We start from the raw sequence: 16603 nt of genomic DNA, 5'->3' as shown, positions 1-16603 counted from the left end.
GGAAGATACACAGATACACAGCACTGGCTTTCCCAGCCAGTCCAAGCTGGCTCCCACTCCCCAGCAGGACACGCAGTTTCCTGTGTCCCTTCTGCTCATGTTTATTGGTGTGAACTTTAGCCAAATGGCTGTCACCGGCCACAAGGGGAAATAGAATTTCTAACTGGACAGCCACAAGCCGTGCCAAAAGTCAAAGAGGGCAGAAGATTCTGTGCCACTCTAAGGGGAGGGGTGGAGAATGGATGCCAGGAGACAGCACTCCTTGCCACACATCTCTTTCCCAGATGATCCTCTTGGCCATGAACAAGAGTTTGAGTGATGTAAGAGCAAAAACAGAGACACTCAAGGGTTGTGAGGGAGGAAAAGGGGAAAAGCTGGTGCCAAGGAAGGAATGGTTCATGAGCACCAGAAAACATAGGATCAACTCAGAGAATGTCCATGAAGGAGGCCCCCAAGAACCTGACTAGCCCCACAGCCCCATTTTACAGAGGAGAAAAACTGAGGTTGTTGGAGGAAATGCGGTTTATCCAAGGTCACACAGCTGATGGGGGGTACAGCCACGACTTAAAACCACATTTATCTGAGCCTTTACCCTGGCCCTGTTCTGCCTTACCAGTTGCTTTCAAAACTGTTTCTTTAAAGGGCGCTGTGTTCCTCTTGCCTGGCCAAGCTGAGACCCGGCCTCAGAATCCTCCACACCACACTCCAGCAGCCGTACGAACGAATCAGAGTTTGTGCCTGACATGAACCCTGTTTTGCATGCCTGGCTGGGGTGTTGTCTCAGAGCCAACACGTTGGCCCTTGTTCCTGAAGAGGTGCTGGGGGCGTTGACCGTCTGTGACGTTTCTGTTGCATTTCAGATGGCTGGCCGATGTCCACGTCTTCTAGAAAGTCATAGTCTCTGTCAGCATCACACATCCCACATTCCCTAGGCATGGGTCCCTATTCCAAAAGGCCTCGAGAGTAGCCAGAACAGGTTCATGTGCACAGTCTGCCTTGTTCCCCCACAAAACCCAAATGCATACGTCCTGTTCTCCCCATGTTAGAGATGGGGAGGCGGAAGCCCAGAGAGAATGGGGAGACTTGCCCTGGGTTATGCAGCCAGGAGCTAGGCTGTGTTGGGATATACTTCATCAGTAGTTCTCTCTGCCACCCTTCAGCGAGCTTCCTGGGGTCCAGATGAATGAAATCAGCATCGTTGTCTCCTCGACATCATACATCTCTCTGGTATCCCACCAAGGAACATGAAAGGCCGGCTATTGGAATCTCAATAAGGACTTAGAGTTAGGGTTAAGCTTCTCGTTTTTCTCCTGGACCCCTCCGTTTTCCATTATGTGGTCACGACTGCCCCCAACAGCCCACTTCATGTCCTTCCCCGTGCAGCCTGGGAGGGCAAGCCCGGGTCCGGCCAGCTCACTGCTGGCCCCAGCTCCTGACCCTGACCTGCCTGCTGCTGGCGCTCAGGGAATGGTACATGGGAATGAATGAATTGTGGCATTTCCCCCAGCCAGGGTAGGATTGGAGGCAGAAGGAGCCAAGTGACTCGAAGGCAAGATAGTTAATTTCACCTAGTTGCTGCTTCCTCATCGGTAAGATGGGGATACGGGAGCCTGCCTTTTGGGGTTCCTGTGAGGGTCGAAGCGGGACATGAACATGGGCTCAGCAGTCAGACCAGCGGGGCTGAATGACAGCTCTACCACCTACGAGCTGGGTGACCTCGGGCAAGTGACAGAAGCTCCGTGCCTCAGTTTCTCCATCTGTAAAATAAAGACAACAGTGGGATTATTTGGAGGATGAGGTGAGCTCTTACATGGGAAATGTCTAGCACTGGGAAGGCTATCTGTAAATGCCATTGTTCGGATTGACTATAGTGTGTTAGGAAAACTGCAAATCTTTACTCTTTCTTTGACTACTGTTAAAAGGGGCAACTAATGTGACTTGGGAACCATACTATAAACCAGATCACAGGTCCTGGGCCCAGGCACCAGAGGGGGACTGCACCCCCCACCCAGAGTCATCCCCACTGTGGGTAAACACCTCTGTCTGTGCCCCACAATCTCGGGCACTGGCATCTTCCATGAGAGCAGGGCAGAGCGGCTGCCCCCCTCCCACAGCCCACCTCCCCCCCCCCTGCAGGCTGACCCCTGGCTGCTGCCTCTGGGATGGGCCTGGGAAGCTGCTCTGTCCCAGGCTGCCAGCCTGCTGGTAAGACCAAGGTGGGCAAGAACAACAACACGGAAAGGAAAGTGAGAAGCCTCGGGAACAAGAGCAAAGAGTTCTTGCAAACAAGGCCCCAGTGAGGGCTGGGCTCCACGGCAGCTGGAAAGAGCTGTGGGGGCAAGGAGGGACCTGCCCTGGGACTGAAGAAGTGGGAGTGGGAGGATAGGGAGTGGGGGACTTCCAGATGCCTAGTTAAATCCCAGGAAAGAGAACCTACAATCACAAAATAGTGTGCATATACAAATACAAATAAGTATGCATTCTGTGTGCAGTTATCATCACACACTGTGCTGAGTGGCTCCAAAGCTTTATTTCTTAATCCTCATCACAGATAGAGGCGTAAGTCCCAGTGTTACCATCCCTGCTTTGCAGATCGGAAAAGAGAGGCTTAGACAGGTTAGTTTCCTTGCCCAAGGCAGCAAGCATGAAGCACAGGGCAGGGAGGAAGGGGGGTGGTGGTCTGAACTCAGGTCTAAAGCACTAGGTTCTGCCTGCTCTGTGGGAGACAAGCTTTGCTGTCGAACACTCAGACCCATGCCTCAATTTCCTTGTCCAGAGAATGGGAATAATGATAGCAAAGCCTTCAAGGGGAGGTCAGTTGAAGTGGTAGGAATTGAGCGCTCGGTATGGTGGCTGGCACACAGCATACAGTAAGGGCTGGCTTCGTTTTTACTGGTGAGGGCAGGTCATGGTTGTGGGGACTGTTTGGGCCTTTGAGGTTCAGATCCCAGATTCATGCCCAGAAGCCCAGGGATTGCCGGCACCTTGCTAAGAACTAGGCTGTACAGAGCGGTTAGTGGGACAGACTCCGGAGCCAGACTGCCTGGGCTTAAATCCCGACTCCTACTTATTAGCTGTGTGACAACGAACAAGTTAATTAATCTCTCTGTGCCCCATTTTTCCCTGTCTGTAAATTTGATAACAATAAAGCCTTCCTCGTGGGGTTATTGTGAGAATTAAACATGTTAACACTTGCCAAAAGTTATAATATGCCTGGTACATGGTAAGAACTTGCATTTGTTAAATCGGTAAGATATGTAAAAATGTTAGTGTCTCCATGTTACACGTGAGAAAATGGAATGAGACTGAGTTACCTGTGCAAGGTTAGGCGCACAGCATAAGCAGTTAAGTGATAAACCCAGCCTACCAGGCATCCAAGCCACACCCTTGGAGAGGGGCTTCTAGACTCATCGCTCAGGGAGCCTGGGAACTGCCTGGCACCTTCCAGCATCAGTGGGGTCGGGATTGGTCCTGGGGGTAGAAGAGAAAAGAGGGGCTGGGAGCCTGGCTGGGCAGCCCCCAGCATCCTGAGTGGCTCTGCTCTGCCATTTCCTGCTTGTTGAAATGTTCCAGAAACTGTGCTTTCTTCGAGCCTGACCCCATCCCCCTCCCTTTCCAACCTCTGTCATCACTTACAGTTTGCTTGCAAAACCATGCTGAGGCCTGGCAGCTTTTCTGGGGGCCAGGGTCTTCCCACAGGGAAAAGGACTGCCTTTATTCTGGTGGAATTTCTTAGCTGCAGTGTCTCCTTTGGAACCTTAAGAAGCACGATTACTACAGTGTTCTTCAGTCTCCAAGTCTCTGTATTTGGTCCTTCCAAATACAGTGCGTTCTCTCCAGGCTACACCTTGCCTTATGATTTACCATAACGATTATGATAGGCAGTCGTGAACACTTCATGAGAACTGTGTGCAAAGCTCTGTACCCTGCTAAGCACCGTACGTGGATTGTCTCATTTAACCCACATCCGAAATCCTAGGATGAAGGTGTTCTTACTAAACTCATTTTACAGATGAGAAAGCTGAAAATCAGAGAGGTTAAGGAACCTGCCCCAAGATCACACAGCCGCTGAGTGGCAGAACTGGGAACCAGAGTTCATGCACACAACTCCCATGTATGCTAATTTAAAAATGAATATATGAATAAAATGTGTCTGAGGCTTCAGCTGCTTGCCTGTGTCACTGGGAGTTCATCAAGAGATCCCCAGAAGGCATCACACCCCTCCCCAGTGCTACCTCCTTCCCAGGGGAGCAAAGTCAACCCGATCGCTTGCTGTGCTGGGCCCTCCTTGGAAAACATCTTTCTGAAGTCACATTCTTGAAGGGGTAGACAATATCAAGGCAGTCTCTTGGGGCCAGGGCCCTTGAGAAATCAGAGAAATGGACTACTTCCGTAGCTGACCTCTTACTTAAATTGATCAGATTTTTTTATGGCGTCATTGAAAGCCACTGGAGGGGGAAACCACAGAGTTGATCCCCTTCTGGTGAAGCCCCAGGGGACCAGCCTCATAGATTTCTGCATAAATTAGTCCCACCCTTCGGGGGGTGCACACATTTGCCAGACCCCAAAGGGACCTATTGGTCTTCCCTGGCAGATCCTTCCAGGCCCTTCCAGAACAAGTAAATGGAGCTCTGAGTCGTGTTTACAAGAGTGTTGCAGGAATTTCAATGTCGCAGAGGTAAATTTTCTAACAAACCAGGTTGAACAGAAAGCCGCATTTTCACAAGCCTTTACGGAAAATGTTTCTTACTTGCTTTAGCTGGTAACATTGAGTAACCACAACCATCACTCACTTTGTACGACTGAGGGATTCTTGAAAAACAGGTGTTTCCCAGGACCTGCTGTAGGGGAAGGGAGGGAAAAGTGGGACAGGGATGTCTCCCTCGCCAGAGAGGGAGACAAACCACAGGAGACTCTTAATCTCGGGAAACAAACTGAGGGTTGCTGGAGGGGAGGAGGGTGGGCGGGATGGGGTGACTGGGTGATGGACATTGGGGGAAGGTATGTGCTATGGTGAGTGCTGTGAATTGTGTAAGACTGATGAATCACAGACCTGTACCCTGGGGCAAATAATACATTATATGTTAATTTAAAAAAAAAAAAAGAAGAAGAAGAAGAAGAAAAGGCAGGTGGTGCAGGGCTTTGCTCTCAGTCAAGACGGAATGCTTCAGACACATAAGAGGCACCACAGGACAGATGTGGTCCTGCCCCAGGCTGAAAACAAACTGTAAGATAGACAGACAGACAGACAGAATGGAATGCAGTAGTCACAGATTGTGAAAAGTGCTAAGAAAGGGGAGGAGGAAATTGGCCAGAGATGGGGTGTGGAAAGGCAGGAAAGGGGGGTACCCTCCTTAGAAGGCCTCCTTTGGACGTGACATTTGGGGGGCGAGAAGGAGCCAGCCCCGCAAAGAGCCAGCAGAGGGAAGAGCGAGAATAAAGTCTGCGAGGCAGGAGAGACGCTGGCCAACGGAGGGCGGCACCTGCTGAAGGACGTGGGGGTGGGCTCCACCCCTGCAGAGCCTGCGGGCCAGGCCCCGGGAGCTGGATTCTAGTTTCAGTACAGGGGAAGGCATGGGAAGGTTTTAAGCGGAGGGACCACACAGTCTTATCTACAATTTAAGCTCACTCTCGCGTGAGAGACTGCTTTGAGCCCCTGGGTGGCTCTGTCGGTTGAGTCTCCGACTCTTGATTTCGGCTCAGGTCCTAGTCTCAGGGTCCCGGGATCAAGCCAGGCATCAGGGGCTCCCTGCTCGGTGGGGAGTCTGCTTGTCTCTGCCTCCCTCTGCCACTCCCCCCACTCATGAGCATGCGCTCTCGCTCTCTCACTCTTTCTCTGAAATAAACAAATCTTTAAAAAAGAGAGAGAGAGAGACTGGTTTGGATGGAGAGCAGAAGGGAAGCAGACGGACCAGTGAGGAGGCCACTGCACTCATCTAGACGAGAGGCCGGTGTTTGGAAGCCATGCTGGAGAGCAGTGGATGGATTTGGAATTGGGGCGACAAAATCACCCAGCTGATGCCATGGCCATGAGCATGGGAGAAGGTTCTGGTCTGAGCATCTGGGAGGACAGGGGTGCCATTCACAGAGGGACAGGATGACTGGGGGACAGGTTTGGAGAGTTGGGGGGTGGTGGATGTGTTAAGAAAAAGGTGCAAAAAAAAAAAAAAGAAAAAGTTGAATTTCAGACACGCTACGTTTGAGGGTCCGGGAGACACCCAGGAGTTGCGCTCAAGAAGGCAGTACTATATGGGCTCGTGCTTACCAGCTCTGTGACGGGGGCAGGTTCCTCAGCTCTAGAAGGGGGCTCCTGAGAGCCCTTGTTGTGGGCTTGTCGTGATGACTGTATGACTTCATATGCGGAAAGAGCTTAGATTTCAATAATAAGAACTCAGTGCACGTTAGCTTCCTATAATAACAATTATTATCATCACCATCTTAGCTACAGTAATTTCCTTGCCATTTCTCTTTGTAATTAAAATCAAGGGCCTCTGTAGCTGGAAAACACTTGTGGTGATGTTCTTGGAGTTACTGGCTTATGAGTCTGGGCTCTCAGGGAACATGGGGTGGGGCGTCTGTGTCTCCCTTCTCCTAGCCCCCTATCGTGGTGCCTACACACAGTGGGTGCTCAGTATACATTTCTCCAGTCATGTGGAATTCAACTTGACTCCAGAAAAAAAAAAATGCTTATTTGAGAGAGTCAGTCAAGCATGGAGGATAGCAGAAGGGACTTAGACATAGACAGGGGAGAGGAAACTGCAAATTCACGAACAATGACAATTTGTAGCATATTTGCTCTCAAGAAGGAGGCCCTTGATTTCACAAATCAGTCCTCTTCCCGGACTAGATAATGGTCTTTTAGAAGAAAAGTTTTCCCTACCTGCCACCCAGTCAAGGCTCCAGACGTGGCCACACAACACATGCAGACCCCAACATTTCTCTCTCCAGAAGCCTCTTTTTATGCCCCAGAACCTGGCCCTGTTGCTCGCACCCTCTTTGCTCTGTCCTGTCCATTCGGCCTGGACCTTTTTGGGGGAGGAACTTAGGTGCAGCCCATCGCCACACTGGGAATTTCCTCTCTTCCCCTGGAGATGCTGGCTGGGATCCGTGGTCTCTCCTTGCGTTCTTTTAAAATCATGGCAGGTGGCTCTGCCTGCTCCCAAATTTAAAAAAATTTAATTTCAATTTCGGAATTAAACAGCGAAGAGTGTTCTAGTGTACTAGAACTTTTATTTGCTAAATCTGGCAACCCTCACTGTGAGAGTCCCAAATCCAAAGCCCCATGCATCACGCCATATGGCACAAACCCCATCTCATCTTGATGCTGAGACCCAGGGTCCCTCAGTTCTCCCCTCCCCCTCAACCACCTGCGGAGCCCTCCAGCTTCCCTGGCGAGTCCTCCAACAGTGGTGCGTGGTCTTGTCTCCCCTGCCTGCCATGAAAAGGTCTTAATCCTGGAGTTCAGGGTCCTGGCCAGCTGTGGGTTTTCTTGGTCCCTCCCCGTGCTCATACAAATAGGCCCCTGGAGGCCTAACCCCACACCCAGCTCCTGAGGTGTGCCTGCGGACTGCGCCCCACATCCACATCAAGCTTTCAGACGCCTTGCTCCGGTTTCTAGCCTCATTGCATCCGCGCCCCCTGGTGGCCAGAATCAAACTCTTACTGCCTACTGTCGAGAACCCTACTATCTCCTACCCTGGGTTCCTAGTTCGGGGTAGCCTTCTGCCCAAGCAGAGATGAATGATGCATCACAAACCAAACCAAGAGTCAAGCACATACCCACCCCACCCACTTCCTGAGGCTCCACAAAGGATTCGCCAATCAGGGCTCTCCCCCAGGTCCTAGGCTTACTGATAAAGAGGAACCTTGGTGCCATAAACTTTCTGGAACAGTAGCCCCTCTCCTGTCCTCCAAAGATTAAAAAAAAGAACGTCTTTCCCTCACAGACTTAACCTCTTCTTATGCCACAAGGTGGCTTAGAAGCCTCAGTGGAACGAGGAATTCTGAGCACCTGGCTCCTTTCCTCAGTTTCCACCCTCTGAATTAGCAAGGAGAGGGGATGAAGGGGGTCTGGGACAGTGTCTCCTACAGGTTGCTGGCTGCGTGGTCCTGGGCAAGTCCTTTATCTGTATGCTTATCTCCATGGTTAAAAGAGGGGTAATGATAGTCCTTGCCTTTCGGGGTTGTGCGGGGATTGAACAAACGAACTCATGTTGAGAGTTTAGCAGAGCGCCTCACCCGTAGTAAACACTCAGTAAATATTCGCTCCATCCTGCTTAGCACAGAGGAAGACAGATGAGCCCCAGTTACAAAGGACCAAGGTTCAAGACATCCGAATTTTAACTGGAGCCTAGGAACGGGCCATTGACGTGGAAAATGCGAAGGATCCTTGGTGCTTTCTAGCTCTCCTGGTCCTCCAGGACCAGTTCCTGGGGAAGCCGCTGCAACCAACTGACCATCTCTCCCTTCCTTAGGGCCGACGACTGCTTTTGTGCTTCTCGGAAGCTGGACGCAGTGGCCATCGAAGCCAAGTTTAAGCAGGACCTGGGTTTCCGGATGCTGAACTGTGGGCGGACGGACCTGGTGAAGCAGGCAGTGTCTCTCCTGGGGCCCGATGGGATCAACACCATGAGCGAACAGGTACAGGGTCCGAGAGTCTGAGCGAACACCCCCCCCCCACCCCTCCACCAGGTGCGCAGCCCCATGTCCCAAGATGGCTGCAGCAGCAGGCCCTGGGCACACACAGGCCCACACGCACGCGCACACGCACTCCCCCTACTGGTGACTTAGGGTGATTTTTTTAAATTTTATTTTATTTAGTTAGTTTTAGTTTTTAAAATATAAAAATATCCTTGTTCATCCTTATAGAAGTTGCACATGATCGTTGCAGCTGAAATGGAAAATAGAGAAAAATAGGCCTATTCCAGAAAGGAAATAATGCCATCACCCAGATAGCCGTCATTTATATTCAGCATGTGTCCTTCAAGTCCTTTTTTCAGCATGGTTAAAATTAGTTCTCTGCCTGCCTGTTACTGCATCACAGAACAACTCCAGGAGTATTTTTACCAAACGTTGAGATACACAGAAGTCGTTCTGGAGAGCCCTAGGAGGCACCTCAGAGATCGGCAGCTGTCCCCCAGCCCCTGAAACTGAGGGGTGGTGAGAGGTTCATGTGTCTACCAGTCCAGAGACACCATGTGGTTGAAGATGTCACGGACAGAGAAAACAAACAGCGGTTTTCAATGTGAGCCCCAGATGGAGAGTCACAAGGGACAGATGGAGCTGTTTCTCATACGGACAGCTCATGCAGCGAGTTCCAGGGAAGGAACAGTAGCTAAGAATTTTCCTAGGCAGCGAGGAGTCCTAACACACACACACACGCACGCACGCACGCGCGCGCGCGCACGCACACATACTCTCTTCTATTTTTTTAAAACAGGGAATTATAACATCTTGCCTTTCCCAATAATGTATATTAAAAGTACTTTGCAGTATCATTAAATATTTTATTAAATCACTTTTTTTTTATTAAATCACTTTTAATGGCTGCATGAAATGGTCATGTTATTTATTCAGTTTACCATCCTTGGTGGTTAAATATTTAGGTTGTTTCTAATTACTTACATCAATAATGCTGAGTTAAACACACAAGTCTTTGTTCAAATCCCTGATTGTTTCATTAGGGAGGGTTTTTTTAACTGAAGTATAGTTGACACAATGGTTTCAGGAGCACAAAATAATGATTCTACAATCCTGTATGTTATGCTATGTTCATCATTAGGGAAATTCTTAAAAGTAGAAATAGTGGCTCAAACACATCAACCTTTCTAAAGGTTCTCAGTCTCAAATTACCTTCCCAGAGACTTTGTTTCCTTATACACACCCTCCAACAATGTATGTGTTTCCCTATTAATCTTTTACTTACCTTGTGCGAGGATTTCACTGGAGCCTTACTGTCTTCTTTATTTAGAAGAGCTCTTTACATATTAGACATATAACCCTTTGTTATAATATGACAAATATGTCTCAATTTATTGTCTGCCTTTCAATTTTGTTTATACTGTTCACAATTTTATGTCCTCAACACTAATGATTTTTGTTTGTGATTTCTTCCATTACTTTTACACCTAAAAACAGATCCAATTAGATGTCTTTTGTGGTTTTAAATTTTTTTATCTATATCTCTATCAAACTAGAAATTATTTTGGTGTATGGTGTGAGATAAGTCTCTAATTGGCATGTTTTTCCGAACAGCCACATTTACGGCACTATTTATTGAAAAATCTGTCCCTGTCTTCTATTGGCTATGGAACTTCAAAATTAGCAGGAGTCACAAGCAAATAGGGAATTCCTAAAAGCCATTCCTCATCCTCTTGCCTTTTGCTTGTAAATGATTATGTCAAACCAGACGTCAGTGGTGGATGCTCAGAGGCATCCAATTTCCCTCGACACTGACCGGCAGCTTATATAAAGCAAAGATGACACTTGTTATATTGTGAAGAAGAAAATGTCAAGGAAACAGTGTTTATGAATTAGGTAGTTTGAACTGATGTCGCAGAATCCAGAAAGTTCCTAAGACCCTTAAGTTGAAATCAGCCACTTGTTTTAGCAAACACTCTTAGGTCTACTGTTCCTTAGAACAGATGAAAATACTCCAACTTAAGCAAAAATAATTGCAAAAAAAAAAAGGGGGGGCAATTCATCTGCCCCCACTTTTTGCTTCCATTTTGGTTTTCAAAACATGGAGGATTGTGACCTTGTGAGTCCTAGGGCAGCACGTTTATTTTTTTAATGCTGGATTTTGAATACGAGCATAGCCACCTACACGCAGGTGAGAGTTTCCATTTGTTGAGTGACACAGTCACCGTGTAAACCCTCTCCGTTCTCTGGTTTTTAACCCGCTGCAGGGCATGACCCCCCTGATGTACGCCTGCGTCCGTGGGGACGAGGCTATGGTTCAGATGCTGTTGGATGCCGGAGCTGATCTGAATGTCGAGGTGAGGGGGCAGAGCCCTGCAGGGCCCCTCGGCCTGGCCATCCCCGGAGGGGGGAAATGAGCAAGGGGCGGGGGTACTTTTTCTCCCGAGAGCCACCACTGAGGGTGCTCAGTCCAGCAAAATAGGTCAGACCAGCTGGTGGATTTCCTCCAGTCCAAGGCCCCAGCCCAGCCACGCTCCAAGGGGCTGCGGGCATGTACGTTGCATTTTTAAAACAACCAGCGGAGTTACAGGGAACACCGGCTTTCCTTTGCTTCGCCAGACTGAGTCTGATTCTTACTGCTGATCCATTCCTTTGGGGATTGGGAGGGAGAGTGCTCTCCTGAGCCATCAGCCCTTTCTGCCTAATACAGAGCTGATCTGTGTACCCCGACCGGAGGTGTCACTCCCCCAGATCTTCCATCCTCCCAACCAAATCCTGATTGGCTCACCTGTTGGCCAAGTGGAAGCCCCAGGTCTTAAAGCCAATTGCAAAGCTTCCTAGAGGCAGTGCGATGTGTATAGTGGAAAGCGCACCCCCATGGCTTTAGAATTTGACACTCAGGCTCAAATTCAGAAACTGCGGAGTCTTAGCAACTTGCTTTTGTGCTTGGGCGGGTGGCGTAACCGTTTGGAGCCCCCGTGTCCCCATCCGCAGCAGGGAGAGCATCATCACACCCATCTCAGTGTTGCCGGAAGAATTAAATACAAAGAGTACCTAGCCTAAGTTTGGGACTCAGTTAATACCGGTCCCCACCCCCCCACCCACCAACACACCATGAGGCTTATAATAGGTGAATTCATGCTTTTTGACCGTGTTCTATCCTGTCTGCCTGGCAGCCAGCTCTTGGCAGCCCCAGAGGCTGGAAAGGTTGGCACGCTACGATCCCAGCTCAGCAGCCCTATGAAGCCTTGTTAGTTGAGTATCAGACGTTCTCGTAGTCTTACTACCGGGCTTTTTTTTTTTTTTTTTAATTAGCAATTTTGATATTCCTCTGAGGAAAACAGGCAGTAGACACAGTTTTGCCTCCAGACCATTTTGGATATTACAAGTTTCAAGTATTGGGGACTTTCTTGCCTGCTACGAATCCCCCAGCACTGTGCAGACCCCTGCAAGGGCTCCTGATCTTTGGGTCCTTGGTGGGCTTCTCTGGTCCTCTCTGGCCCATCCCATGGCTCCCAGCTCAAGGCCTCCCCCCACCCACCCCCCTGGCAGGTGATTAGTGAACTCAGCCGCTCTGAATGAAACAGGCATCACAGCTAGATGGCCCCAGGGGTGTTGGGGAGAAAAGCCATGTGTAGGCGCCAGTCCTGCAGAACCCCAACCTTCAGCTGCCCTGCTGCCTCTCGTTTGGCCTAGGGTGTGTTGAGGCCCCATATTGAAAGACTGAGGTCAGATTGCTCACTCACAGTGTGTCCAGGGAAGGGCCTGTGCCCAAGTTTCCAGCAGCATCAGGGTCCTTGTCTCCCAGGAAGCCAGCCAAAGAGTGAAATGAGGACAGGTCAGGTGAGCTGTGACCAGATGGGACTGTCATGCCATCAGATGGATGGTGACCACCCCTGGCTTGAGAGCTTGAGGCAGAACTCACCTTGCCTGAGGTTTGCTGCTGCTGAGAATTTCCCCTAAAGGTGTGGGTGTCGTGGTCTGGCATCTCACGCTCTCTGCCACGCCTTGGCCCTCTGAAGCACCACCCTTCCTTAAGCAGAAAGAGGGGGCAGGCTGGGGAGCTGGCTCATGGTAGCTGCCATCACAGCTTCTCCAAGGTACCTTAGAGGAGGTCCAAAGCCATCAGTTTAACTCCTTTCAGGTGAGAAGCTAGGAGTCCTTCTGATGCACAGAGGACTTAAAGTCACCAGCCCGCTATCACCAATATTTCCCCAGGCGCTCCCAGGATGCCCTTCTGTACATCTCTAGCTCACGTGCCCAGCCACAGATAGGTCAGATTTGCTAGTCGAAATACTGTCAAGGTCACATTTTGAAAATAACTTCAATTTGTTTATAGGTTGTCAGTACTCCTCATAAATATCCATCCGTCCACCCCGAGACCCGCCATTGGACGGCTCTGACTTTTGCTGTGTTGCATGGACATATTCCTGTAGTTCAGGTATTAATGGATTTCCCTATCCACGTCTGACCTTTAATTTTACCTCCTCCATAATGCAAATCTGTACCTCTCCCGGCATGCACATCCCCTAAGGGATTCATATTGGTTAATTGCAACAAAGTATAGTACATTCATATCATATAAACACAAATATCATATGTAATGATCTATATGGCCTGGCTTTAACCAATATGAAATTATCACAGACCCACACGCAGCCTCACACACACAAGTGGCACACGGACAAAGCTGTTCCTGGTTGCTCGGGGGTGGGGCCTGAGCTGTGATGTTGTAGATTTGCTCATTTTGCTTGTCATAACATGAACATAAGACTTGACTGGTGTGAGACCTTAGAACTTCCCCTTAGGTGTGACCCTGGTGTTTGTGTAGAGTCTAGTGGTTTCTAACCTGTGGAAAGAAGCATGCCCAAGTCACCAAGGGAGTGGTTCTAAAGGACACTTATTGGGACGCTCCTTATTGAGAATCTGATCTCAGAGGTCTAGAGTAGGGCCTTTGCATGGGCCTTCTGAAACAGCCCCCCCACCACCCGCAGGTATGGAGAGATTTCCTCATCCAAGGTCCTCTGGGCATTTAAGTTGTATTGCTTGAACTCTTTGGTTGTTGTACAGTTGGCGTTCAAGGACGAGCCATCCAGCACATTCTAGATCTTAAACTTGGTCTTCAGTGCTTCTGGAAAAAAAAAAAAGTCAGCATCCAGGTCCATTACCCTTCCTGGCCTCATAGAGCTGAGTTTTGGGTACATCAAGAACACTTGCTTTTATGTCGTCTAAGCCTCTTAGAGGTCTGCAGGGCAGGAAAGAGTGTTCCAGGGACCACTGGGCAATGCTGGAGATCCACAGGAATCTTTTGTTGTTTCCTCGGTCATGGGACTCCTTCAGACAGATCCAAAGTCATGTTCCAGGAGGCGGAGTGTAGGACATGTCACGCTGAGAGCTGACTTCTGCCTGTATAATGCTCTGTAGAATGTCATGCCCAGTTCACTCCTGGTAGAGGGATATAGGAAAGAAGGGACCAGGGGGGTGGCCTAGTGGATACAAATGCCTTCCCTTAAAGTGCAGGGGCATCCTCAAGCCTTGAAATCAGGAGGAGGAGCAGCGGCAGCCAAGCAAAGCCAAACAGAAGTCAGGCCACCTCTCCCCTGCGGGTACACAAGGCACGAAAGGCCCTCAGCAGCCCTCTCCCAGCTGTGCCCTCAGGGAGCCCCGGATAAGGAGTAAAGAAGACAGATTGCTCCCCCTTCTTTTTCCAATAGCATTGTTGAGAACACATTCACTGTGAGCGAGATCCAGCATGGACAGCCTCCATCTCTAAGAAGCCCAGATATCTTTGGGAATGCATAGAACAGAGTAAACTCCTCGAAGCTCACTCTGCCACTTAATTAATTGATCTAGCTGGCCAGGAAACTTGCTCAGCTGTCCTCGGAGCTACCCAGAGTGTTCTAGAAGGGACTCGTGGCCCTGGTTGGCCCAGGTTGGCCCAGGTGGTCCCCAAAGTCCTTCGGAACTCAAGATTCTGTGGTTCTAAGAGACCACACTAATGCTTTCCGAGGCTTTGTGTGCCAGACGCAAAAAGGGAGTCTTCCAGCACTCTGGCGCCGTGAGCACCGAAGGCAGTGCTTCTAGAAACTTGAATGTACATATCAATCCCCTGGCGATCTTGCTGAAATGCAGACTCTCATTCAGTTGGTCGAGGCGGGGCCCAAGAGCCAGCCTTCCCGACAAGCTCCCAGGCGATGCTGATGCTGCTTTCCGCGGACCACACTTGGATAGTCCGAGCTTCTAGGAGATTCAAGCGGCTGTCCGTTCACCGTCGGGCGTCCAGCCGCCCTCGCCCTGTGCCCATGGCCCCCGACCCAAAGGGAGGGCAGGAACCCTGGCATCGCACTGACTTCCATCAGCTTTTCCTCATGCGTCCTCACCGTGCCTGTCCTCAAATGTCTCAGTGGCCCCTCTTCCTCTGCAGCTGCTCCTGGACGCCGGGGCCAAGGTGGAGGGCTCCGTGGAGCACGGCGAGGAGAACTACTCCGAAACGCCCCTGCAGCTGGCTGCTGCTGTAGGTAAGAGCCACCAAGTCTCGTCCCCGCCAAGGGTCTGCGCCACCTTGGCCCTCAGTGTGTCTGTGACTGTATCTTTGCTTGATTCGCTTATAAAACCCCCTTCTCTGGGCTTGCAGGAAATTTTGAGCTGGTTAGTTTGCTGTTGGAGCGTGGTGCGGATCCCCTGATAGGAACCATGTACAGGAATGGAATTTCCACCACCCCCCAGGGGGATATGAACTCTTTCAGCCAGGCTGCAGCCCACGGACACAGGTAGGCTAGGACGGGCCAAAGCCACAAGGTCCCAAGTGGTGCTTGTTAAAAATGCAGATTCCCAGGCCTACCCCAGACCCACTACATCTCTGGATGTGGGGCCCAGAGGCAGGCCAGAGTGAGCTTAACCGCCGGCTTCCTGCTCAGAGCCAACTCCACGCAGCGCACATCCACTCAGATGGCCTTGTTTTGTCCTTTCCCGATCAGCTTTCACCTCACAGAAACTCTCCCCTTGGCCAGTGTTGGTCCGAGCCCATCACCTCAGCTGCCAGGAAGGGACAAGAATCCATTTTAAAAAGAAGGAAACCCCCACACGTTTGGTTACTCCTTGTCTACATTTCCTTCAGGGTTTCCCCCATCCTGTTTTATTCCACAGAACCCAAATAAAGCAAACTCACTGTGGGGCCCTGTGCAGGCTGACGGTTAAAAGGGCACAGTTCTAGAACCTTCCAGATACTTGAGGAAAGCACTTAGCTCCAGAATGCCCTCAAGGAAACAAAGCCAGTCATGCCCCACTATCTCCTTCATCCTTAAAACATAAGCACCCATGGTCAGGCCTCTGAAACCACCCCCCAGCCCCCACCCCAGAGTCGTTCCCATCATTCCATTGTCTCCCATGAGTGGTCCCCACATCCCACACCCCATCCCTGCCCCGGCAAAGCCCTACCATCTCTGAGTGTCTTCCTCTCTGGGTTTATGATTGACAGGAATGTGTTCCGCAAACTGCTCGCTCAGCCAGAAAAGGAGAAGAGTGATATCCTGTCCCTGGAGGAGATTCTGGCCGAGGGGACTGACCTGGCGGAGACAGCCCCGCCTCCCCTGTGTGCCAGCCGCAACAGCAAGGCCAAACTGAGAGCCCTGAGGGAGGCCATGTATCACAGCGCTGAGCATGGCTACGTGGATGTCACAATTGATATCAGGAGCATAGGTCAGTCTGGGAGCCCTCCACCGCTGGCCACAGCACCCCTGCCCAGCCCTAGCTCACTGACACGCACACGCGCACGCACATACCCGTGCGCACACACACACACACACAACACGGGGCCAGGGAGCTTCTCATGTGCTGGTTGGAGCACAGCCAGGCTAAAACACCCACACGATCCCCAAAGGCCCGTCCAACCCCAAGTCATTTTCTCATGATTCCCAAACTCCGGACCCTGAGAACTGAGGAATCGGAATCACCTGGGAGCTTG

The 16603-nt window shown here is 50.4% G+C and overlaps 1 protein-coding gene across 3 annotated transcripts in view; it reads left to right on the top strand.

Moving 5' to 3' along the window:
* LOC111157627 (BTB domain containing 11) overlaps positions 1 to 16603 on the top strand; it is a 300226-nt gene that overhangs the window by 243165 nt on the left and 40458 nt on the right. For 2 of the 3 annotated variants that reach the window (XM_022519207.1, XM_022519209.1), the window contains 6 exons: positions 8475 to 8640; positions 10908 to 10997; positions 12980 to 13081; positions 15065 to 15158; positions 15275 to 15410; positions 16118 to 16338. In XM_022519207.1, the coding sequence (XP_022374915.1) occupies positions 8475 to 8640; positions 10908 to 10997; positions 12980 to 13081; positions 15065 to 15158; positions 15275 to 15410; positions 16118 to 16338 (809 nt within the window). The remainder of the gene's footprint in view (positions 1 to 8474; positions 8641 to 10907; positions 10998 to 12979; positions 13082 to 15064; positions 15159 to 15274; positions 15411 to 16117; positions 16339 to 16603) is intronic. The other variant, XM_022519208.1, reaches the window with a different exon arrangement.

This window comes from Enhydra lutris, unplaced genomic scaffold (genome assembly GCF_002288905.1).
Source record: "Enhydra lutris kenyoni isolate GAN:26980312 unplaced genomic scaffold, ASM228890v2 scaffoldscaffold55, whole genome shotgun sequence".
NCBI classification, from domain to species: Eukaryota; Metazoa; Chordata; class Mammalia; order Carnivora; family Mustelidae; genus Enhydra; species Enhydra lutris.
Note: the sequence above shows the minus strand (reverse complement) of the source record. Positions and strands in the feature narration are given on the sequence as shown.